Below are 14,088 nucleotides of genomic sequence, written 5' to 3'. Positions count from 1 at the left end.
AGAATAGTACATCAGCTGCTGGAATTAGAATTCTGTCCTCTGTACAAGAGATTAAATTCACTCCTGTGTGGATGGCCAGCGCACAGAACATGGACCACTTAAATCCAAGAGAAAGATTTGATAATTGTCCATTGTACAGGGGTAAATTTCACCCAATGGGAGTTTTCCTTGGGTAACTCCTACAGGATTGAGTTCTCCATTATAAATGGCTTGTGACCTTGTCTCACATGTTTTTTCTAATATGAAACAGGTTAGCTAAAAACAGGGAATCGTTTACCATTTTGAAATGAAAACTAAACATACTCTGTTCCCTCAAATATATTCACCTGCATGAATAGCGATGTGTGGAGAAACTTGAGACATCCAAAGCTCCTCTGGATATTACGTAAGAATTAATTTGAAAATGAAATTCTAGTGCATAATTTTTACTGTCTTACAGAACAAGGATTATGGCACACTTTGGCTTAAAAAATTGAGGACACTAATGGTTTAGAAGATGCAGAGCCCGTTGATCTATTTTTACCTACAGAGGCTCTAGTATTGGCAACAATTTTCAGAGGGGTAGCTATGTTAATCTGTTTCAGCAAAAACAATGAGGAGTCCTGTGGCCCTTAAAGACTAACAGATTTATCTGGGCATAAGGTTTCATAGGCTGTAGTCTACTTGGTCAGATGCAATACATGGAAACTTCAGTTTGGCAGGGATATACACATGCAAAGGTGGATGAGTTACTCTAAGGACCAGTGCTAATGAGATATATTCAGGGTGGATGTTGCCCACTCCCATCACTTGATGAGAAGGTGTGAATATGAAAAGTATTGGCAACCATCACGGCAGTGTCCCAACACCAACAAAGTTCTAATTTACCATTCCTTTGCACAAAAAGAGTGTAAAATGCTACTGAGTCAGAATGATTGCTTTTCAGTGGCTATACCAGGAGCAGGACAAAGGAGGATCAAGCCTAAAATCTCTCTCTTTTCCTTCTTTGCTGTGAAGAACTGTGCTTACATTTAAAGTCAGACAGGATTGTTATAAAAAAAAGTTGCTGTCTGAAGGTTCTTCAGCAGCCTGTGTGTAGTTTGTGAATTCCAGTCCTGATCCCAACTGGTATTTTTGTTGGCAATCTCAGCAAAAAAAGCACAGCTCTAAAATAAGCTCTTGTGGTTGGTCCCAGAAGGATTGAGCTCATAGGCATTATGGGAGCATGCTTTGCCCTTGTCTTATTTTAGATATTTTGTAAGTAAGCCAAGGAATTCAGCATCCACAGAGCTGTCAATCAGGTATCTTTTAAAAATTAGTTAATTCCTGTTAAACCACAGCCCCAAAAAGGTATGTATTATTGACACTAAAATCGGGGGTGGGGTGTTACCAACTTAAACTGCCATAGTTCTGGGCTAAAGACAACATTGAAATTAGGATCTTGATTTTGAACACAGACATTTGGGAAAATGTCAGATTCAAGATTCGGGTTTGTCCTGTTCTAAAGAGGGAGTTGCTGTTTGTACAATTCTGAACCACATCTGCATTGGGATTGAAAACTTCCATTGCCAAAGCTTACATGTGTTGGAACTGGATGGGTGGGTCAAGACTATTCTACGAAACCTCTTCACTGTCACCCCAGGGATTAGCATTTCTATAAGACCCTCCCTCCAAAGTGAATGTGTCAGGGGACTAAAAATTTCATGAGAAATGTTTTTGTCCCCCCAGCTCTCGTCGTGCGCTTCCTGACCAGACGGTTCATCTGGGAGTATGACCCCACTCTAGGTAGGTTACATTTTATTCTAAATACGTACAGAGTTCTGCAGGTACTGGCTCTTTAGAAGCAATGCAGAGGTATGGAGTAAAGATTCCAAAGCCTCATTCATCCTTTACATAAGATGTGAAAGCTCCTCCGAAGTAAATCCCTAGCTAGAATTAACAGCCAACAGATATGGCATAGCCAAGAGGTAGACGTACATTCAGAAAAAAAGCTGGATGGTACATGGGTTTAAAACCTGCCCCTGTTGGAGTTAACATTGGTTTTGCCAATGATTGCTGTGGGGCTAGGATTTGACCCATGGAAATAAAGATGTTAGCTTTCTGCTTTCTGCTCGGGAAGAATTCTCAATAGGGGTGAAGGGAAGAACAATTCTGCGGACAATAATTTCCTGCATAAGCTGTGCAAATCACTTGGGGCCATTGGAATGCACAGAACTTCTGATAAAACACTGCAGATGCCTAAATGCAGGTGCCTACATTTCTGCAGTGAGTCTGTGTTTATACCTCTGAGTAGTCACGCTGTTGCTTCCATCTCCCACCTAAGCCCCTCAGGCTAAACATGTACCTGCTAGGCGTGATCAAAGACTACCTACTGGACCAAGCCCCCATAGGCCAGCTCACACAAAACAGTTGGGGTAGGAGCAGAGAGGATGACCTTCTCCCATGTTGCACTGTGGATAAATGAGAGTCATTGGAGCAGAGGGGCTGGATCCTGGGTCTCCCACATTCTGACAAGTGCTTTACCCACCAGACAACAGAGTCACTCTCCTGCTTCTGCTCACTCTGTCTCCCAAATGACCACCCCTGTCATTGTCTTCTTGCAATACCTGGCCAAGAACTGCAGGCAGAAATAGAAATTGCCTTGCAGCCTGGACATGGGCATTTATCCCTGGAGAGAGGAGGACAGGGCTTGGCATACCTTGCTGAGCTTAGGATGCTCCCCGCTGGCTTTTGTGAACAACATTTGAAGGTGCCTCACTCTTCCCGGTCATTATATAAGGAGCCAAAGCATCTAACACAGGCTTCCTGAATGGCAATGACTTTCTAAGCACCTAAACGTTACAGGTTGACACACACTGTCATGTCACCGAACTGCTTTTGAACGTTCAGCCCCAGACCTACCAGCAGGGATGAAAGGGGAAAAAGGATCAGTGGTTTTAGGGCCCAGTGATTCAAATGGCCCTGAAGCTCTTGGCTGCCACCATTGCTCCAGTATCAGTGGCCAGAGCCCTGGGTCCTTTAAATCACTGGAGCACTATGCCATGTGCTCTGTGTATTTCTTTAGTGAGGAAGGCTGGCTGCCCCCGTCCTGCCCCTTCTATTTCTGTGCCCCGCCTTTTCCAGGACCATAGAGACGGACCCTCCCTCCAGCTTACCCAGAGGCCCACGCAGGCTGTTGGCGCCCCTGTTCAGCCCTCAGTCCCAAGTTTTAAAAAGGAGTCTCCAATTTTGGGTGACCACCTTGAAACACGCAGGTCCTTACCACAGGTCTTGAGCACCCAGATCTCCCACCAGTTTCAATCTCAGTGGTGCTGGTGTTTGGCACTTCTTGGAATTGGGCCCGAAGTGCTGCAGATTTGGCCTTCAAACAGCAAAATAACCTAAATTACAGGCCTCTTTTGAAAATCTGGGGCCTGATGTTTTTACAAGTGCTAAGGAATTACAACTTTGCTTGCTCAGCACTACTGAAAATGAGGTCCTAAACGTCTGAAGCTGGACACCCAAATGTTAAGGCACACAAAAGTAGAATCCATCTTTGGACCTGTACAGCTAAGTGACTTGCGTGGGGTTACGGAAGGAGGAAGTGACCACAAGATCACCTTTCCTCTTGTGATCCTCTGTTGTCTCCTTCCTAACCCTCCTTCCTTCTACAAAGGGTACTCAACTTCCAGGGCTGCTACTCCATTAACCTCCTCTCAGTTAGGCTAAAAAGGGTAAAAAACAAGGGTTATCTCAGGCTAGGGTCTACTACAAACCATCTACCCAGGCAAAAGAGGAGGATGAGGCTTTTTTAAAACAAACAAAATCATCCAAAGCACAGGATTTGGTAGTGATGGGGGACTTCAGCTATCCAGACATCTTTTGGGAAATTAACACAGCAGGACACGGATTATCCAATAAGTTTTTGGACTGCACTGGAGACAATTTGTTTTTTTATTTCAGAAGGTTGAGAGTGCTACTGGGGGGGAAGCTGCTCTAGATTTGATTTTAACAAATAGGGAGGAACTGATTGAAAATTTGAAAGCAGAAGGCAGCTTGGGTGAAAGTGATCATGAAATCATAGAGTTTATGATTCTAAAGAATGGTAGAAGGGAGAACAGCAAAATAGAGACAATGGATTTCAAGAAGGCGGATTTTAGTAAACTCAGAGCTGGTAGGTATGGTCCCATGGGAAGCAAGACTAAGAGGAAAAACAATTGAAGGCAGTTGGCAATTTTTAAAAGGACATCATTAAGGGACCAAAGCAAACTATTCCACTGTATATAGGAAAGATAGAAAGCATAGTAAGAGACCACCTTAGCTTAACCTGGAGATCTTACATGATCTAAAAATTCCAAAAGAGTCATATACAAGTGAAAATTAGGTCAGATTACAAAGGATGAATATAAGCAAAAGACTCAAGTATTCAGGGGCAAGATTAGAAAGGCGAAGGCACAAAACAAGCTCAATCTAACTAAAGACATAAAGTGTAACAAGAAGACATTCTACAAATATATTCGAAGCAAGCAAATATTGGTCAAACATTGGAATAAATTGCCTAAGGAGGTTGTCGAATCTCCATCATTGGATATATTTAAGAACAGTTTGGATAGACCTCGATCAGCGGTGCTTGAGAGAAGTCTGGGGGGTACGTCAACACAACTAAAATTTGGAGAAAACTGAATGTTTGTTTTAAGTTTTTACAGCATTTTTATTATTTTTGTACTTCTTATACCCCAAAATGTCATTGCTCACCCGGCTACGATTAAGTTTTTTAAACATGTGTTGTAACGGTTGTATGTGTCTGAAAACTGTAGGTATTGGGGGTACTTATTTTTTTTTTAAAAGAGGTACTTTATTAAAAAAAAAAAAAGTTGAGAAATACTGATCTAGATGGAGCTTGGTCCTGCCATGAAGGCAGGGGACTGGACTTGATCTCTTAAGATCCCTTCCAGTTCCAGTATTCTATGATTAATTAAATTCTACATATTCATCTAATTTTGGAGATAACTATCTGATACAGCTGCTGTGACGGTAAGGATGTTGAGCTGTTCAGATGGAAGAGACTACAAATACCAGAACTAACCAATGCCATCAATTGGACATTAATCAGTGATAAGAGCCTCTGACGGAAGCACTTAGATTGAAAAACAAATGTGTGCACACCGGCGTTCTCTAAAGAGAATACTGGATCTATCCTTATAATTGTGGTCATCCTTTGGGGGCTTATAGCACTTAGGCATCTCATTACATGCCATATAGCTGGATTTACTATGACTTTTTTATGGAAAGAGGTTTATTTTGTTTTGTTCTGTTTCTCTGAAGATTATATCAATCTGTTTCTCTGTTTAAAGCAAAATAAACTGCATCAGTGTGACACTTAGCCTGCAGTGAGAATAAGCATGTTTGTCAAGTGACTTTTCAAACATAGAACTGCAACAGATGCATACCACCCGGCTACTAAGCAACAAGAGATTTTGCCAGAAATACTGAGGCTGCAAGAGAAAAAAAGATGAAGTAATAAAATCCCTGGTCCTTCTGTAATTTGTGAAAAGAACGATACATCTTAGATGAAAAGGAGTTTATGGGATTCAGTACTGTTTTCAGACAAAAAATGAGAGACTCCATGTTTCCTCTGCATGTATTATATAAGGGCATCTACAAGTCCTTAGTTCTAATGTTGAGATGCCACTCATATGAAGAGGAAGCATGAAAAGATGCATCGCTTTGCTAAGAACCCTTGGTGCATGGAGCTCTCATTTAAAGTTATGGTTTTGCAGCACTCGGGTTGCACACAAAGTATTATTTCTGTGCATGTTCCCTGTGTGACATCTTGGGCAATTTCCTTCCATATCCTGGACAAAACATATTGTATTAAGCTAAAGCTTATTGAATTAAGTTTGCATATCATTCTGGGCCAGAGAGGGTGTATGTAATTTCATAACGGAGTGGGCCTATGACCCTCTAGTCTAGGAACTATCAACTGGGAGTGGTTTGGCAAATTGACGCAAGTTGTAACACTTCCAAAGAGATTCTACTACTATCTGTGCAGGTGCTCACTTATAATGGTTCATATGGGAGTCTGTTGGTACTAGGGATGTTAAAACAGTTGACCTGGTTAAATGTTTTAAGCTAGGTCCCACCACACAGCCTCTCCACAGCTGTGGGGTCCCACTGCAGCCAGGGTCCTGGGGCTGGGACAGCTCCAACTTGGCATGGTTAGCCACCACCAGAGTTAACTGGCAAATGCTGGTTAACTGGTAAGCCTCAAGCTTATCAGTATGCTTACAGGTTAACCTTTTCACATCCCTAAATTAGGCACGAATAGACAGCTCGAATTAAAATTTACTCTGGATTTTTTTTCTGAACCAACAAATGGACAGGACATTCTGTTTAGGAGGAACCCCAATCCGTCCTAGGAAGGCTTGGAAGTACCTGGGCCAGTTGTTGTTCTGAGCAAAAAGGTATCACAAACTTGTAATCATGGAATAAACCATTAGTGGTGTTTGAAGGATTGTCACCAGCCAGACACCTTAGAATGAGGAGTTGATCTCTATTAAGCTTATTAACATTTGTGTAGATTCTTTTACTATTTTTAATATATTTTATCTTTAATGCTCTTACCTTAAAGATAAACGTGCTTGCTTAGAAAATGTCATGTAGTAACAGCATACGCTGTGTACTGTCTCTGAGGAGAACATTAATGCAGGCCTGCTTAAGAAGCCTGCCTTTGCTGAGGAATTCTTATTGCAGACAAGGAGCTGTTAGCTTGGAAATGCCAACTGAGGAAGGAGGGAGACATGTGTCACATTAGACATGTGTCTTAGGCCAGAAGCCTAAGAGTTGATGCCCTTGCTGGACCACAGAGGGGGAATATAGGTGCTGCTGTTCTGAACTGAGACCCTGCACAACTGCATCACCCTCAATAAGATACATACAATTACAGATTTTACTTTTTCACTCTTAGCTGACTAGGAATCACAATGTCAGCATAATCCATTACCCAGAGACCATTAGCCATCAGTCATCTCTTGGCTGCCCTCCACCTTGAGCATTATTGCTTAATTAAGCACATCCCTCTATCATGTCCTTGTTAGGTGTTTTCTATTTTGTTATTAAAAGGTACCAAGTCACTGAGGCTAATTGCTAGAACATTGTGCAGATAAAATTTGTATCTACATGTCCAGTCTTCAGACATGGTTTGCAGATACCTGCATCGATATATACGGATATCTGTGACTGTCCACATATTTGCAGGGCTCTACTAATTGTTTTCCTGCCTGGGTAGATAAGTCATATCAATCTTATATCTTAACTGGAGAAAAACCTAAGTTGGAAAACCTAATTCATATGCCCCAAATTTTGGAATTATAGTGGATTTGTTTCTAGTTCTTGAAGCTTGCCGTTTTGGTCACTCTCTCCTTTTCTATGAGCGTTCTGTAACATCTGTGTGCAAATATAGCACAATATTTTGATTTATTATAATGAATTAGGTTTTCCATCTTGGGTTTTTCTCCAGTTAAAATATAAGTTAGGGGAAGGAGAGGTTTAAGAACAAGGAGGCTATTGCCATTTATCTGTGTTTATAACAAGCCCATAAATTACAGTAAACAAGAACAGTGTTATGGTTTTTAAAAGTCTAAAGACACCCAGCACATCTCTGACACATTTTAACCAACAGCCTAAAAGTGCTTCACAAACATTAATTATCAACAACACTCCTCTATGCTGGATGTTGATGTAGAACTGGAAATGTTTACCCTTGGTTTTATTTTTGCTTTATTTATAGATTTTTTTTAAAAAAAATCCATCAAACCAAACATACAGGGTGAAATTCACCTCTGCAGAGAGGACCAGCCCAAGTCCAAAGTACTACTAGATTGGATGGTTTCTGGTTGCTAGGCAATGGCAGCATAAGCATTTGCTTGCCACCTCACTGGCCGATCATAGGTACAGCACTGTGGCATTCAGCAGGCAGGTAGAAGTTTTGCAAGGGCACAGCTACAGGATGACGCTGTGGGGCAGCTCTGTCACTACCTGTTGCCATGACACCAGAAGAACATACATGCCTGCCAGACAGTATCTTCTCTGGAACAGAACTAGTCACACACATAGAGAGGCCCTGAGTCCCACGTAAGCCCTGCAGGTGTAGATAGGCTTTGCGTTGGCTTTTTGTAATAGAGATTCATGTCATCCAGAGGCCATATCATGACCTCTCAGTGGCAGTGGTGAGCAGTTATTCATGAGCGGTCTTGTGAGAGAAACCTTGGGTCAATTTCAGTTTTGCCAGATTTCACCCATTGGCTTTCAAAGGATTAGTTAAGTGAATTTCAGTTCACCAGTGTTGACGAATAGGGATGACAGTCTGAAATCTATTAATCTTTCTCAGAGTATGCTGTGGCATGACAGCTGTGATAAAAGCCTAAAGGCGGCAAATATTAATAATGAAAGAAAAATAGCATATAAGGCGATTAGGAGCATGAGAAAAATAAAATGACATTCACCCAGGGAAAGTGCATTATGGGGGGGGGGGAGAGAAGGAGAGATCCAAAACAAAAGGGAAGGCAGTAGCATTGCCAATTTTGGTTGGATGGATGCCTGGAAGTTTCAGCAGATGGGATAACATTTAAAGATTAATCATTAATCCTCAGAGATTCAATGATAATCATGGAGGGCTGGCAAACCTAGGGAGGAATCAAGGATATTCCAACCTCGAGCAAGACCTGCTGTGACAGTGGCACCAAATAAGTTTGCAACGTGGCAGAACAACACAGACCTGTGCAATTTTGGACTATATATTTTCAGGTAATATTTTGGTCTAGAAAAGCTATGTGTGAAAAATTCTTGCCCTGGGGAGACATAAGCTAATTCCCAGTTAGACAGTGTTAGGTTGACAGATGAATTCTTTTGTTGACCGATTTACCATCTCTCAGGGTGGTGGGTTACCAATGCCAACAGGAGAACTCTTTAATATAGACATACACAAAATATTTAAAGAGAATATATAGATTACTTTAAACTGGTATCAGAGAACTTCTCAAACAATATTGTCACCCATTCTAATTGTCTGTTGTATCAAGAAAACTTAATGGCAACATAAGATGATTAAAACTTAAGTCCCAAGATTCTTTAACCAGAATCCCCTGTCTTTCATATCCTGCATGAACACCTTTTTTTCTTATCATAGTCAAATAATACAGTGAAGTTAGAGAAATGCTACAGACAATTAAGTTTATATTAAACCTGAACCTCCATATTCCAGATGCCCAGAATTAGGAACACCCATGGTTCATTTGGACTGGGGCAGGGAGAGTAGGAAGTAGCTCTGTGCGCTGCCACTCCTCTTCCCTGCCAGCTGGGGGAATGGCAGTGCAGGGAAGCACTTCTCTGGAGGATTTCCCACCAGTGTTCCTATAGCAGAGGGGAGATAGTGCCTGGGAGCAGAGGGGGTATGGAGTCATGTGAACCCTTGGGAGCGGGGCACAGCAAGGAGAGGTATTGTGGAATGCTGCCTTCCTACCTCCTGCTCTTACTAAACAAGTCACAAACACTATTTTCTTATATATAACAATAATGAATGTTATGAGGGCACACAACACATCTTTGAGTGTGCACATACACCCTCCCATCAAGGTGCTTTATATTAAGTCATATTTAATATGATTTTTAGATTTAATTTATCTAAAAATCAAAAAGGAGTCATATAAAAAGTGGAAACCAGGACAAATTACAAAGGATGAATTTTAGCAAACAATATAGGTATTCAGGTCAAAATTAGAAAGGCAAAGGCACAAAATGAGCTCAAACTAGCAACAGACAAAGGGAAACAAAAAGGCTTTCTATAAATATATTAGAAGCACGAGGAAGACTAAGGACAGGGTAGACCCATTGCTCTGTGAGGAGAGAGAAACAGTAACATGAAACTTGGAAATGGCAGAGGTGCTTAATGACTTCTTTGTTTGGTCTTCACCAAGAATCCTGATGATGAAGGAATGCCTAACATAGCGAATGCTAGTGGGAAGGGGGTAGGTTTAGAAGTTAAAATAAAAAAGGAACAAGTTAAAAATCACTTACAAAAGTTAGATGCCTGCAAGTCACCAGGGCCTGATGAAATGCATCCTGGACTACTTGAGGAGCTGATAGAAGAGGTATCTGAGCTTTTAGCTATCAACTTTTAAAAATCATGGAAGATGGGAGAGATTCCAGAAGATGGAAAAGGACAAATATAGTGCCCATCTATAAAAAGGGAAATAAAAACAGCCCAGGAAACTACAGACCAATCAGTTTAATTTCTGTGCCAGGAAAGATAATGGAACAAGTAATTAAGGAATTGATCTGCAAACATCTGGAAGATAATAAGGTGATAGGTAACAGCCAGCGTGGATTTGTAAAGAACAAATTATATCAAACTAATCTGATAGCTTTCTGTGACAGGATAACAAGTCTTGTGTATAAGGGATAAGTGGTGGACATGGTATACTTAGACTTTAGTAAGGCACTTGATATGGTCTCGCATGATCTTCTTATCAATAAACTAGGCAAATACAACTTAGATGTTGCTACTATAAGGTGGATGCATAACAGGTTGAATAACCATTCCCAGAGAGTAGTCACTAATGGTTCACAATCCTGCTGGAAGGGCATAGCAAGTGGGGTTTCAGAGGGCTGTTTTGGGACTTGTTCTGTTCAATATCTTCATTAACAATTTAGATACTGGCATAGAAAGTAAACTTATTAAGTTTGCAGATGATGCCAAGCTCAGAGGGGTTGCAACTGCTTTGGAGGATAGGAGAACCCATGTCACACATATAGAAGGAACACATATAAGAAGGAACAACCCATGTCACACATATAGAATGGGAAGCGACTGTCTAGGAAGGAGTACTGCAGTAAGGGATCTAGGGTCATAGTGAACCACAAGCTAAATATTAGTCAACAGTGTGATGCTGTTGCAAAAACAAACATGATGCTGGGATGCATTAACAGGAGTGTTGAGAGCAAGACACGAGAATTCATTCTTCTACTCTACTCTGCACTGATTAGGCCTCAATTGGAGTATTGTGTCCAGTTCTGGGCACCACATTTCAAGAAAGATGTGGAAAAATTGGAGAAAGTCCAGAGAAGAGCAACAAGAATGATTAAAAATCTAGAGAACATGACCTATGAAGGGAGACTGAAAGAACTGGGTGGCTGTGTCTACACTGGGCCACTTATTCCGGAAAAGCAGCTGCTTTTCCGGAATAAGCTGCGAGCTGTCTACACTGGCCGCTTGCTTTTCCGGAAAAGCAATGATGATCTACTGTAAAATTGTCAGTGTTTTTCCAGAAAAACTATGCTGCTCCCATTCGGGCAAAAGTCCTTTTCCGGAAAAACCATTCCGGAAAAGGGCCAGTGTAGACAGCACAGTAGTCTTTTCCGCAAAGGTGCCCTGATCGCGAAAATGATGATCAGGGCTTTTTTCCGGAAAAGCGCGTCTACATTGGCCATGGACACTTTTCCAGAAAAAGTGCTTTTCCAGAAAAGCATCCTGCCAATGTAGATGTGCTTTTTCCGGAAATACTTATAATGGGAAACTGTTCCGTTTTAAGCATTTCCGGAAAAGGGTGCCAGTGTAGACATAGCTGGCTTGTTTAGTGTGGAAAGGAGAAGACTGAGGGGACATGATAGTGGTTTTCAAGTATCTAAAAGGGTGCCACAAAGAGGAGGGAGAAAAATTGTTCTCCTTGGCCTCTGAGGATAGGTCAAGAAGCAATGGGCTTAAATTGCAGCAAGGGAGATTTAGGCAAGACATTAGGAAAAACTTTCTAACTCTCAGACTGGTTAAACACTGGAATAAGTTGCCTAGGGAGGTTGTGAAATCTCCATCTCTGGAGATATTTAAGAGCAGGTTAGATAAACATCTATCAGGGATGGTCGAGACGGTATTGGGTCCTGCCATGAGGGCAAGGGACTGGGCTCGATGACTTTTCGAGGTCCCTTCCAGTTCTAGTGTTCTATGATTCTATGAAATTATGTTGATTTATAGAGTAGCATACAAAAAATATAACATTTCAACCCCTGATTAACTGAATCCTCTGTCAACTTAGAGTGCCTAAGGTCAATACATTCATTGAATTTCACCGATCATTCCAATGTCTATCTTTTGTGATTATGTTTATAGATTCCAAGGTCAGAAGGGACCATTGTTATCATCTAATCGGATCTCCTGTATGACACAGACCAAAAACGTTTCGAAAATTTTTTCCTAGACTAAGTCTTTCAGAAAAACAGCCAACTTGTTTTAAAAATTGTCCATAATGGGCAATCAGCTACAACTGATGATTAATTACTCTCACTGCTAAAACTTTATGCCTTTTTTACAGTCTGAAATTGTCTAGATTCAACTTGCAGTCATTGGATCATGTTCTATCTTTCTCTACTAAACTGAAGGAAAATATTCCTGGTTTGTCTGAAGTATCCATAAGAAAGTAGATGGAAATGGCTTAGAACTTTATAAAGTAATGACCCTGGTCTTTAAAAAACATGGCAGATTCAAAATAGAGAGCCAGCACAGGAAGAAACTTGGAACAATGTGGCAATCATTTATTTAGTAGGCTTTATGTTTTCTTTAGTATCGGTTTCAATATGTAGCATTCCTGATGGCAGTGATAAAATAAATTCTGTTTTATAGCATTCTTTACATATATACAGTTTCCTAAAATACTTTACAGAATTAAATAAATGGAATATAGAAGGAAGTATTAAATTGGGCCCATAGTAGTTATAAATGAAAAATATTTTGCCCTATTTACACTGAGTAATTTTCTGAAACATTCGCTGGAAAGACTGAAATTTCTCATGCTTACTCTGTGCCTTAAGGTGATGAAAAAATAATAAACTATGAGCAACATCCTTTTGGCTAGTTTTTGTTTATAGGGAGAAAGTGCACCCTTTTCTCTAATATTTTTAAAAAGTACAACTACAGCAAGAATGGTTTATTTAACATGAAGCTTGTCATGGACATAATTCCCCCAGGGGACTAATGCCTCAGTTTGGATTGGAGCGGGGAGAATTAAAAAGGGAAAAAAATTAAAAATTTGAAAAATTTAAGGCTAGTCAGTAGTGACTCAGCTAAATTATTTAACATAGCATAGCAAATCCTGCATTCTTTTTTATATTATTTCATATGTCCCCGCCTGGCCTTAACAAGGCTGGTTAGGAATAGAGGCTGCTGTTCAGACATGAAGGGTTCATTTAATTCAGATGTAACTACCATATAGTCTACACTCACAGTACCATTAAAATGTATTTCTTAATATTGTTGTTGGTGTTGTAAACTTTACACTGCGCGACATAGAACATTATCTGTTGAAGCCTTAAATTTTGTAATTCCTGACTTTTGGAGTTAAAATGTTTAGTGAATTAAGTACTTAAATAACATTTACAAAAATTACTTAGGAGCCTAGGAGATTAAATCACTAGGAGCCAGGTTTTTAAAAGGTATTTAGGCATTGCAATATTAAGTGCCGTAATGCTTAACTGATTTGGGAGCGTATTTTCAAAAAAGGGATTTAGGCTCTCGAATCTAAATTCTATTGACAGGCAATGGAATTTGGACTGGTTAAGGACAATATGTTTTGAAAATGAAATGAAATTTAGGCTCCTAAATCAGTTGGGCATTGTGACACTGGGAGTAGTACAGGTTAAGCCTCCTAAATTCAGGACTCTCTGGTCCCACAAAATCCATGGTTCAGAAGGACCACAGACGTTGCCAGAGCAGAGATCCCTGGCACTGTGAAGTATGAGCTGTCTGGAATCCAGTGGCAGGGAACCCCATCAGCAGGGCCAGCAGCAGCCAGGGAATCTGTTCCCAGGGCAGGGCAGCAGGGGGACCCATGGTACCTGTTGAGCCCCATCCCCCAGGAGTCCCAACTGAGTGGGGCAGAAATGGGGCCATGGCAGCTGGGGAGCTATGTCTTCGGGGAGCCCTGGCCAGCCCACTGTGATCAGCGGGACGGCATCCGAGTGGCAGTGGGTCTGGAATGAAGCCTGCTACGGAGAGAGGCAGTGGGCCGGGAGGCCAGTGACAGGTGACTTCCCTGATCTAGCAAATTTTGTCATTCAGGATGGATTAGGTCCCAAGGGTACCAG

The 14,088-nt window shown here is 41.0% G+C and overlaps 1 protein-coding gene and 1 long non-coding RNA gene across 4 annotated transcripts in view; one reads left to right on the top strand and one right to left on the bottom strand.

Moving 5' to 3' along the window:
* Window positions 1–14,088, bottom strand: part of LOC142818349 (uncharacterized) — a 158,111-nt gene that overhangs the window by 53,143 nt on the left and 90,880 nt on the right. The window lies entirely within an intron of this gene.
* RERG (RAS like estrogen regulated growth inhibitor) overlaps window positions 1–14,088 on the top strand; it is a 121,998-nt gene that overhangs the window by 97,482 nt on the left and 10,428 nt on the right. For both annotated transcript variants that reach the window (XM_006130256.4, XM_006130257.4), the window contains exon 3: window positions 1,708–1,764. In XM_006130256.4, coding sequence (XP_006130318.1) covers window positions 1,708–1,764 — 57 coding nt within the window. The remainder of the gene's footprint in view (window positions 1–1,707; window positions 1,765–14,088) is intronic.

Source organism: Pelodiscus sinensis, chromosome 1, assembly GCF_049634645.1.
Source record: "Pelodiscus sinensis isolate JC-2024 chromosome 1, ASM4963464v1, whole genome shotgun sequence".
Taxonomy (NCBI): Eukaryota; Metazoa; Chordata; order Testudines; family Trionychidae; genus Pelodiscus; species Pelodiscus sinensis.
This window is presented reverse-complemented; position numbering and strand designations above follow the sequence as displayed.